The 12,204-nt window shown below is 40.1% G+C and overlaps 1 protein-coding gene across 1 annotated transcript in view; it reads right to left on the bottom strand.

The window, feature by feature from the left end:
* Positions 1-7,487: 7,487 nt before the first annotated feature.
* The window catches only part of LOC142652603 (ferroportin-like), a 40,307-nt gene continuing 35,590 nt past the window's right edge, over positions 7,488-12,204 (bottom strand). The window contains exons 9-10 of the mRNA XM_075828261.1: positions 10,879-11,592; positions 7,488-7,957 (exon numbers count right to left, since the gene is read on the bottom strand). Of these exons, the coding sequence (XP_075684376.1) occupies positions 7,686-7,957; positions 10,879-11,592 (986 nt within the window). The 3' untranslated portion in view covers positions 7,488-7,685. The remainder of the gene's footprint in view (positions 7,958-10,878; positions 11,593-12,204) is intronic.

Here is a 12,204-nt window from a genome sequence, read left to right as displayed (position 1 = left end):
CAGCTCATTGCACCCCTCGCAACGCAATCGTGGGGGGCGATGGTTGCTATGGCTGCCTGGGGGCTTAATGAACGCCCCCAGGTTCGCCATCTTTGTGCACCTATTAAGCCCTGCCTCTGGCAGGGCTTAATAGATGACTGTCAGAATCACGATATACTGCAAAACATTAGTATTGCAGTAAATTGTGCAAGCGATCTAACGATCGCTGGTGGAAGTCCCCTAGGGGGACTAATAAAAAAAAGTTAAAATTAGTTAAATAACTTAATTTTTTTTTACACAAAAAAAAAAGTTTAAAAAAAACCCTTTTGCCATTTTCCCCCTAGAGCATATTAAAAAAAAAAATAAATAAACATAATTGGTATCGCCGCGTCCGTAAAAGTCTGAACTATTACAATATATCATTATTTAACCCGCACGGTGAACGCCGTAAAAAATAAAAATAAATTGTAAACGCCAGAATCGCTATTTTTTTGGTCACCTAATCTTCCACAAAAAAATGAAATAAAAAGCGATCAAACCATCGCATTTACACAAAAATGGTATTAAAAACTACAGCTTATCCTGCAAAAAATAAGCCCTCATACCGCTTAATCGACAGAAAAATAAAAAAGTTATGGCTCTCGGAATTTGGCGACACAAAATGTTCTTTTTTTACACTTAGGTTTTTACTTGTAAAATATAGAAAAAACTATACGTATTTGGTATCGCCATAATCGTATTGACCCGCAGAATAAAGTTAACATGTTGTTTTAATTGAACATTGGCGTAAAAACCGTGGGTGAAAAACCATGGAGGAATCGCTGTTTTTTTTTTCATTTTCTACCCCACAAATAACTTTTTTTTTTTTTTTTTCTCGTTTCCTAGTACATTATACGGCAAAATAAATGTAGCTACAAAAAACTACAACTCGTCCCGCAAAAATCAAGCCCGCATAGTACTATATCGACGGAAAAATAAAGACGCTATGGCTTCTGGAATGTGGGGAGGAAAAAACAAAAATGAAAATCTGAAAAAGGGCTGCGGCGGGAAGGGGTTAAATCACTTGCACATTTTTTAATTATTTTTTTTTGGATGAGGGAACACATTGTGTATTTATCCACAAGTAAAAGCTTGGCTCACGGTTTATTAGAACAGTGATAAAAGATCAATTTACACATTAAATAAATACATGGTGGTGTGCTTTTTATATTTTAGTTTGAATGCATCAGAAGTAGCTCAAGAGCCAGTATTTTGCTGTGTTTTCCTGTCTTATTTTTTTCATGCAATTTTAAGTGCGGCCAGATGTTACATTAAAGTCTATTGTAATGGGACCTATAAAGCAAGGCTTTTATTCTTCATTTAGGAACATAGGAAACAGTGGGCAGCTCGGTGAAGATTTTAGCAGCTTATACCCAGTATTCAGCGTTAGCACTAAGGCTGGGTTCACACTGAGTTTTTTGCAGGCTGAAAATCTGCCTCAAAATTCTGTTTGAAATTTTGAGGCAGATTTTGCTCTGCCTGCACGCCAATTGAACGCCACAGACAAAAAACCGCTGCAACATCCGCTTTCTCTGCCTCCCATTGATTTCAGAGGCGTAAATGCCTGAAGATACAGCAGGTCCCTCCTTTTCCCGCGAGACTATTTTTCCGCACGAGGGGGAAAAAAACTCCTCCGCATCCCATTGAAATCAATGGGTCATTTTTAGCCATTTCTTGGCGCTGGATTCACACCACATTTTTCATGGTGTTTTTTAAGTGTTTCTTAGTGCAGCCAGATGTTACATTAAATTTTAAAGTAAAATATCAAATGCATTACACACAACTGTTTTTGAGGCAGTTTTATGGTCCGTGGCCTTTTTCTTTAAAGGCCGCATACTCTAGGTATGGTGTTGTTTTTTTTAGGTGTTTATCCCATAGGCTTTTTTTGTTGCAGTTTAAAACGCAAGACCTTTTCTGTGTGTGAAGGAGGCCTTGTCGTTTCTCTTTTTAAAACTTGTAAACCCAAATAAACAGCTCTATCTAGCCTCCTCAGACCTCCTTCACACACTTTTTCTGGCAATTTAAAAAAAACCTTATTAAGAACACTAGCGTTATTAAATTGTTACATGTGGTTTTGGTTGTGTTTTTCATTTGGTGTCATTTCATACATGGTTTTGAAGTCCTATAGAGAAGCCTATGGGAAGAAATGCCATCCAGATATTTGCCTCACAAACCAAAACACAGTTGTGCATTTTGTAGACTAACCCATTCATGCACCGGGACGTAACATCATGTCCTGGGGCGGGGGTTGAAGTATGAAGCGGGCTCATGTGCTGTGCCTGCCCCCTACGCTGTGGGTGTCCGCTGTGTATTACGGTTGACACCCTGCACTAATGGCCAGGAACAGTTATCGTGTTAATCCTGGCCATTTAGATGCTGCGGTTAATATTAACAGCGGCTTCTAAGCTGTCGAAGGAGGCTGCCTCTTCCTGGCGGCCACAAACATGGATGCCAAAGGTTGTCTAAAGAAGGCCCCCCTAGGTCCTCCTTTCTGCCTCTTAATACATTAGTATTGCAGTGTATTATACCAGTGATCGGACGATTGCTGGTTTCGATCCCCTAGAGGTATTAATAGTGTGAAATAACGTTTAGTGTGCAAAAAAATGTAAGCTAAAAAAAATAAATAAACAAGATTGGTATCGTTGCTTCTGTAGGAGTCTGGATTATTACAATATAACAATAACTCTCAAGGTGAAAAAAGAATAATTTTAAAACAACAAATGATACTAAAACAGCTTATCCTGCAAAAAATAAACCCTCAGACTGCTCAATCGATGAAAAAATAAAGTCAGGGCTCTCAGAATAGGGTAGCGCAAAACAAATTTATTTTTTATTTAAAAAAAATAGTTTTTCCTTTTTTAAAAGCGATAAAACCTAAAAAAAAAGCCGTAAACATGTTTACAGCTTTTTTTTAGGTTCACAAGTGTGTTTTGGGTTTTTGTTCTATTCCATCATAGGAGCAGAACACAAAAGAGAAGAGGCAGCTTTGTCACATGATGAACACTAAAGGTGCCCAACGAAAGCCACAGAGTTTAATGGGTGCCGTATGGTTTCTTCCATTTTGCGCAACATTTATGATGCAGGCTTCTGATGGTAGGGATCATAGCGTAGGTGACGGCGGCATCGTTGTTTACCCTAACACCAGGTGATTTAGGAGCGGTAACTGCAGGCTCTGGTGTGTTTTAGGGTCCAATCCACCGATACACCAATGTTTAAATGCTGATCCTATATATATCTTTCAAGCATACTCAGTTAGATGTGGGTTCACAAATGAACCAGTAATTGCAGAATTTGTTTAATATGTTTTTAATGAGCACGGTGGGGCTTTTTCACAGTGGTGATTGTACCCCTGTTTTTAGAGAGTTATCAAATAAAATTTATACGTTTTACTCATTTATCACTTCAGTGAATCATAATCTCCTATACCTTGTGGGAGCACAAGTAAAAAATATCGTAAAATACAGTGAATTATTGGAGCCTTCACCGCAGATATACACAGTGTTCCAAATTATTATGTACATTGGATTTAAGTGTCAAACATTTAATCATTAGTTTTTCAATTAAACTCACGGAAGGTATTGTGTCTTAGGGTATGTTCACACGGCGGGGCTCCGTAACGGCTGAAATTACGGGGATGTTTCAGCCTGAAAACATCCCCGTAATTTCAGCCGTACCGGCATGTGCAGGCGCTTGAACGCCGCGTCAATTACGGCCGTAATTAGCGCTGCTATTCATTGGAGTCAATGAATAGCGGCTCCAATTACGGCCAAAGAAGTGACAGGTCACTTCTTTGACGCGGGCGTCTATTTACGCGCCGTCATTTGACAGCGGCGCGTAAATATACGCCTCGTGTGAACAGACAAACGTCTGCCCATTGCTTTCAATGGGCAGATGTTTGTCAGCGCTATTGAGGCGCTATTTTCGGGCGTAATTCGGGGCAAAAACGCCCGAATTACGTCCGTAAATAGGCCGTGTGAACATACCCTTAGGGCTCTTTGGATCATTGTAATCAATCTCAGACACCTGTGATAATTAGTTTGCCAGGTGTGCCCAATCAAAGGAAAACTACTTAAGAAGGACGTTCCACATTATTAAGCAGGCCACAGGTTTCAAGCAATATGGGAAAGAAAAAGGATCTCTCTGCTGCCGCAAAGCGTGAAATAGTGCAATACCTTGGACAAGGTATGAAAACATTGAAAAACTTAAGCGTGATCATCGTACTGTGAAAAGATTTGTGGTTGATTCAGAGCAGACGGGTTCATTCAGATAGGAGGTGGCGGAGTCATGTTTTGGGCTGGAATCATGGGGAGAGAGCTGGTAGGCCCCTTTAGGGTCCCTGACGGTGTGAAAATGACCTCTGCAAAGTACGTAGAGTTTATGACGGACCACTTTCTTCCGTGGTACAAAAAGAAGAACCGTGCCTTCCGTAGCAAAATTATCTTCATGCATGACAATGCAACATCTCATGCTGCAAAGAATACCTCTGTGTCATTGGCATAAAAGGAGAGAAACTCATAGTGTGGCCTCCATGTTCCCCTGACCTCAACCCTATCGAGAACCTTTGAAGCATCCTCAAGCAAAATATCTATGAGGGTGGGAGGCAGTTCACATCAAAACAGAAGCTCTGGGAGGCTATTCTGACATCCTGCAAAGATATTCAAGCAGAAACTGTCCAAATACTCACAAATTCAATGGATGCAAGAATTGTGAAGGTGATATCAAAGAAGGGGTCCTATGTTAACATGTAACTTGGCCTGCTAAGTTTTTTTTGATTGAAAGAGCTTTTGATTTCTGTAAATATGACCTCCTGATGCTGCAAATTCAACAAATTACCATTTTAGTTCTCTTTACAACCTTTAAAATGTTTTGATCTCTGTTGTGTATAATAATTTAAAACAGTGCATTTTGCGTTTTTTTACTTCTAAAAAAAAATCTGTTATTAGGAGATTTGTTCAATAAAATTCGCATTATACTCCAACGGTTGATGGCTTGAAGATTATACTGACTGTCATTTGCATCGACTATTTAGGAAAATCAGAGAATAATAACATTTGCATAATAATTTGGAATGCGGTGTAGACAACATGTAGTAAGGATGCTTTTTTTTTGTCACGGACACAACACCCTGATTTCCCACAGTTTGACAACAGGCGTTGCATTATAGGCTTCTATAGTGCTCTAACTAGTTCTCCGGAGACCATGGGATGTATGGACATTGCGTCTGTAATGCAGGTGCAAAAAAAGAACCAGTTTAAGGGTAATTTCACACGACCTATCTGCAACCGTTTTTTGGGCCGTACACACCCCTGCAAAACGGCTGAAAATACACTCCTCTGTACAACGCCCACTTGGTCTAAAGTAAAAACACGCCCACTTGGGCATTAAGAAACTAATTAGCATAAAGCTAAAAATCGCTCATAAAGTGGTAAAAATAGATCGTTTATCTAAATAAAAAGCACTGCTGTCACCTACATTATAGCGCCGATCTCCTTATATAGGAGATAGGCCACTTATAATGTGGTGACAGAGCCTCTTTAATGCCTCCAAACATCTGCCCATTGATTTTAATGTTAAAAACTGCGTTTCGTTCCCACGGGGCGTTTTTTACGCACCCATTATTTTTCAAAACTGCGCCGATAAAAACGCCCCATAAAAGAGAAGTGCATGTCACCTCTTGAGCCATTTTTGGAGCAGTTTGTCATTGGGTCAATAGAAAAACAGCTCCAAAAACGGCCGTAAAAACGCTTGATGCATAAAACGGCTGAAAATCAGGCTGTGTTCCCTTGAAAACAGCTCCATAATTTACAGCTGTTTTTATTATGCGTGTGAACATACCCTCATGCTCGTGTGAAAGCTGCTTTATATACGGTTTGAAATTTGGATATATCCACATGTAAATAAAAAAAATACGAAACTTTTACATGTGGTGCTTTTCACATGACTATACTTGAAATGTTTGTTTTTGTTAGGAATTTGAAGACTTGTGCAATCTGATGACCACTTTATTCTGGATCCTCGTTTTCTGCAATTAAGGCCACTTTTACATGACAGTATTTAGGTCAGTATTTTGCATAGGTATTTGTAAGGCAAAACCAGGAGTGGAACTTAAAAAGTATACGGGTATGTTCCCACACACAGGATACATTGCAGATTTTCTGCAACAGAAGATCTGCAGCAGAATCGCAAACAAAACGCAGATAAATCTGTCACAGAAATCCACAGCAAATAGTGCGTTTAAGCTGAGCAGATTTAGGGTATGTTCACAAGACCTATTTTCAGACGTAATTCAGGCGTTTTACGCCTCGAATTACACCTGAAAAGACGGCTCCATTACACCTGCAAACATCTGCCCATTGCCTGCAATGGGTTTTACGATGTTCTGTTCCCACAAGCCTTTATTTTACGCGTCGCTGTCAAAATACGGCGCGTAAAATGACGGCTCGTCAAAAGAAGTGTAGGACACTTCTTGGGACGTTTTTTCATAGACTATTGAAAACCGCTCTAAAAACGGCCACGAAAAACACGAGTTGCTCAAAAAACGTCTGAAAATCAGGAGCTGTTTTCCCTTGAAAACAGCTCCGTATTTTCAGACGTATTTTGTTAATCGTGTGAACATACCCTTAGTCTTAAATGTTGATTATAGCAAAGTATATGTGCTCCTGCGAATTTCCAGCGGTTTTCACAGCTTTTCCACTGCATAAATGCTGTAAAAACCACAACAAAACAAATCTGTTGCGGAATTTATGCTCCCTATTGATGTCTATGGGCCAAACACGCAGCATCTTTGCACAGAACCCGCAGTATAAATTGACATGCTGAGGAATTGAAAGTTGCACCGCTGACCACTTTCCGCACAACTTTTTTGCGTTTTTTTTCTGCAGCGTGGGCATGAGATTTTCTAAATCTCATTCACTTTGCTGCTACTGTAAATGCTGCGGAATTTTCGCACTGAATTCCATTGCAGAACTTCTTCAGCATTTACGCTACGTGGGAACACAGCCTAAAAGAAAGATTTGCACCTCCTCTGTGTTTTGGATACACCCCAGGTTTTGGCTTACGAATACAGAACAAAAAACGCCCGTGCAAAAGTGGCCTATGGCTTGAGCTTCTCGGTGACTATAATTTTTTTTGCAAATGTCCTCAATGTCCTGTAGATCGGGGCTGAGTTCTACATATAAGGTATCAATGTTCTGATTTCTTGCTGGTCTCTGCTGAACTTCCCAAGGATTTAGCCAATAAGGGCGTATTTCCACAAACAGGTTGTGTGTTTATTGCGTGGTTATCGCAAGTTAGGTAGAATTGCATCAAAGATGTTTTTTTCCCGAAACCACAGCATTTTTACTGTGGTGGACTTAACTATATCATGAGTCACCTCAACATACGGCCATGTTTCAGACGTAAGATTAGAACAATTATAATGTAGACATAAGCATAGATTGTGTTGTTGTAAATAATGGATCTTGTTTATTTCCAGTGAAGTTAATAGAATCTGTATATGGAATAGGGTGGTTCATGTATAAAATAAAAATATAAAAAGAAATGGAACAGATCAGGTGAACATTGGACAGGTCTGCTATGGTTATCCAACACTTCATGCTAAAACTCATACTACGAAGATTATACTACAAAGAGCACTAGCTATGTAAAAATTGTTAATCACAAGACTATCAGGCAGGAGTATTTAGTGATTCCCTCTCTTCCGTTTTATATTTTTTCGTATAAAAAAAATACATGGTGTGTCCAGCTATCACAAACAGGATCGAGATGATAACCAGGAGCCCAAACTGTTGAGGCTGAGGAGCAAGAATGACCATGATGAAATGTACTAGATCCATCAGGTAATTCATTGAGCTTTGCACTCCATTGACGACTCCACGCTCTGATTCTGGAATGTTCTCCTGGAGAAGTTGAGTCACTGTTAAGTCAAAGGACCACAGACCTTTAGGAAAAATACAAAAAAAATTACAATCAACATTAAAGAGTAGAATAAGACTACTGTAAAATATATATTGTAGATATAGTTCGAATCAAAGGGGTTGTCCAGGACATTTTAAAAAAACAAACAGGCTCCATGCAGGCAGGGGATACCTGGTAGATCCACTCCCAGTCAGCTTATTTTTACAGGTAGTGTGACCACTGCAGTTAATTACTGGCCTCAGCGATAACGCGCCATTCTTGCCAGCTTCACATCGGAGGTCAGTGATTGGCTGCAGCGGCCACATGGATGTCATCACTTCCTGTAAAAGTAAACAGACCGGCGGGGGATTAAACAGGTGAGTATTACTTATTTTGTTATTTTAGCACATACCCTGCCAGCAGCCTGTTTTTATAAATGTCCCGGTTCACCCCTTTAAGGGCTCAGCAACAGTTTTCATACTGTACAGTAATACAAAGGAACAAGCCCTGTAAATGCTGGCCTCACAGAGTGATCATGTGAGTCTGGCTTCCTCCATCCAGAGAGTAACTGGGTAGGAATAGCATTTACATTCTCTGAAATACAAAGTATGAAAACCTACATACTAAAAGCCCCCACTCCTCCATTCTTTGCTGTTCTCACATAACGCAGGGCACATGACAACTCTGCAGTACCAGACGCAGCTCTACGGATATGGATGACACTGTGTTGGTCTCTGCAATCAAAGGGTTGCAATGTGGTAGCTCCATTGACTGAAATAGTATCATAAACCTAGTTGGTATGTGGTCTTTCAGGATACAAATGACAGTAAAAAATAGTACCATGCTAGCCAGATACAATATGCAATGTTAAATACTTTTGTGTAAAAAAAGACAAAAGTATTGTAGGTATGAGATCTTTATTGGCTAACCATAAAAATTATATATGCAAGCTTTCAGAGCACACAGGCTCCTTCTTCAGGCAAGTTTACACACACATGCCTGAAGAAGGAGCCTGTGTGCTCTGAAAGCTTGCATATAACATTTTTATGGTTAGCCAATAAAGGTATCATACCTACAATACTTTTGTGTTTTTTGACACAAAAGTATTTAACATTGCAGGATACAAATACATTTTTTTAATTAGACTCCAAGCTATCACTTTCTAATATAGGAGTTCAAGAAGAAGTATTAGCTAGCCATATACATGAGATAGCTGTAGGGCAACTAAGGTCTCCATAGAAGTGCATGCTTAGATCATCCAAGTGAACATGCTTACGCCTCATCCGGCAGCTAATTACCAAGGGGAACATCATTGGGAATGTTGATATCCAACATGCCCAAACCTTGCATCAGAGGACAGTCGGGGGGGGGGGGGGAGGCGGGTTGTTTGACCAACATTATCTATGGTGTATGGGGAGCTTAAGTGGTTCACGAATAAGTTTCTATACATTTAAAAAAAAAAAAAGATTCAGAGAAGCGCAGAGAAAAAAAAAAACGTGAACAAAGGCAGGGGCTGTCACCACTACCCAAAAAAAGTATCCCTTCACAACCAAGGTTTATTCTGTATATTGTAACATTGTGAACAAATTTGTCTGCAGATTTTAAGTGTGAATTTTACAGTGCAGGAACAGTGCACAACATGGGGCCAAGCTTTTCTTCTTTTGGAACTGATATTACAAAATTGTGCCTTCTTCAAAAGTTTCTGACTGTCAAGAAAGAAGCATGGTGCCATATTAAATAAAAATGTTGATTTTTTTGGTATTGGGCAGAGTACTTTAACAGCATCAAAAGATAAACAGAACAGAAGAAATTTGATCCAGCACTGGTTGATTTAAAAGGAAACGATATTCCAACTTTATTCGTACAAATGATAAAATCTCTTACTTCCATCGGATTTATCATTTGTATGAATAAAGTTGGAACATCATTTCCTTGTAAATCAACCAGCGCTGGTTTATCCACATCGTGTGCCGCAACGCAGGATCCGAGCGCAGTCCATACCTGGACCCACATAACCGTGAGCTGGAGGAGTCCTCCAATTTTTTCCTATACTTTTGCGGGGTTTTTTAGCATCAAAAGATGTCAATGCCATATTTGTCAGAGGTGTCATGATTCATTTGATAAAATTTGTCACAAATGGCAAAATCAATTTTTAATATTACTTAAAAGCTCTTAATTACAACATTATTAAAGGGGTTGTCTAATCACTGGAGGTTCACGGCTGGGACCCCTACCAATTCAAAGAACGGATATCCCGAACCCCCCACCACTTCTCACTGACGCCTCAAAAATTACAACGCCGGAAAAAAACAAACCAAACATACATACAGAGAAACGCCCTCCTTTGTGCAGTCCGGCCTCCTGGGATGACGTTGTATCCCATGTGACCGCTGCAGCCAATCACAGGCTGCAGCATCACATGGCCTGAAACGTCATCCAGGGAGGCCGGAGAGGACGTCAGAGGAGGGAGGGGGTAAGTATGTGCGCCTAATTACGCAGTGGAATTTCCATCCGAAAAATAGAGATTCTTCGGACGGAAAGTCCTTAGTGTTCCAGGTTGGATATGCTGCCTGGTTTTTACGCAGCGTATCCGTCCCGTAGGAACCCAGCCTTACTGTTAGTATGCTACTGGGGCATAATACTGTGGATGATAAAGGAAACTGGGTGTGTATGGGCAGGGATAAGGCAGGGTTAGAGGAGTGGAGTAACGTTAAAAAAATGTCACACTTCACAATACTTAAAAGTTGGAAGATATTGTTTTGCCCCATGTACGATAGATTTGAAAAAAGATGCATCAAAGTGGAGTGGCTAAACAATTCACAATGATTGACTGTTGTGAGGATGGGATGAAAAGTACACGTGAGTTGTGCCCAAAAATTTTGCGTTAAAAGATTTGTTTGCTTCATAAATGTGCCCCATTGTATATTTATGAACAATTGTAGATTCCAGTCAGCATTAACTTACCCACTCTCGCTAATATTACTCCTGAAAACAGCAGTATGATTGAGATATAGGAGTCTGGATGGTCGCCGGCACGGACACTCTCAAACAACACAGTATTATTAGTCCAGTGGATTGAGGAGCGGTCTGGGAGGATAGGTTGGTTGATATTCCCTTGAGATGGATAAAAATGGAGTTGGTTCTGATGCAGTTTCTCAGTGTTTGAAGAAGAATTCATACCCAAAATAACAGAGAAAATGCCCAAGTCAAATGGGCTTCCTGGAGCAAAGACTGAAAATACGCAAAGCATTAAACAACTAACATGAAGGCAGCTGGATATAATTCCTGTGACCACTAAGCCGTAATGTCTTCTTAGTTTGGTAAACAGAAATGTGCCCAATAATCCTGAGATGGCAGACACAGCCATGAGTATGCTGAGCAGAGAGCCACTTATCCCCTGAGTGTAGGCATAACCTGTAGTAATACAATCAAAGCCCAGGACTGTGGTGTACAAGAAGGCCAATCCTAAACCTGCTAAAAAGACAGATTGTCTGTAGTAGGATTTCCAGCCGTCTGTGCAGGTGTGCAACATTCGGCGTACTTTTTGGAAGCAACCTGGACGTTCTGAAGTGTATTCTGCTGGAGAATCTGGTGTCCGGGGCTTCTCTTCATTTGATATCCCCGGAATAGCTGGTGCGCTAATGAAGTCACCAATAACGGAGCAGATTGGCAGGTCACCTACAAAAATAAAAATATTTGGATAGATAATCACATCAATTACCAAAGACAGAACATATATAAAAACGCCACGTTACTCTAAGCTGAATTTGTGATGTATCACGCTATGCCAAATGACAAGCCCAACTTTAAACATCTGACAAAAGCAGCTCTGATATATCTGTATTTACGAAAAATGATCACAATGAAAGTAAGAAAAAGTTAAATGTGTGATCTATGTAATTCCAAGTTTAGTATAGTGCTTAGTCATTGTTATAAGATAATAACGAGTGATCGGAGACTTACTGGCTGATAGGGGCACAATGCCTGACAACCCCATGTAAACTGTAAAGATGCCCATACACTTACAATAACTGTGGGATGAACCCTCGACTGACTGCTATTCCTCCCGACACGCCCATATACATATCGGCCGACCGTGCATGTATTTTCAATGGGGAGAGGGGAATAATGGGCTGCCAAACACCTATGGCAGTGATTTATCTCCTACTGGAACAAAAATAAATAAATGGGCATGTTGCAATCCAACATGAATAATCCAGACCAGACTCCAAAATTAATATGGACCGCAGACCAGACCAAAAAATAACACAGACCCCAGACCAGACTTTA

This window comes from Rhinoderma darwinii, chromosome 5 (assembly GCF_050947455.1).
Source record: "Rhinoderma darwinii isolate aRhiDar2 chromosome 5, aRhiDar2.hap1, whole genome shotgun sequence".
NCBI classification, from domain to species: Eukaryota; Metazoa; Chordata; class Amphibia; order Anura; family Rhinodermatidae; genus Rhinoderma; species Rhinoderma darwinii.
This window is presented reverse-complemented; position numbering and strand designations above follow the sequence as displayed.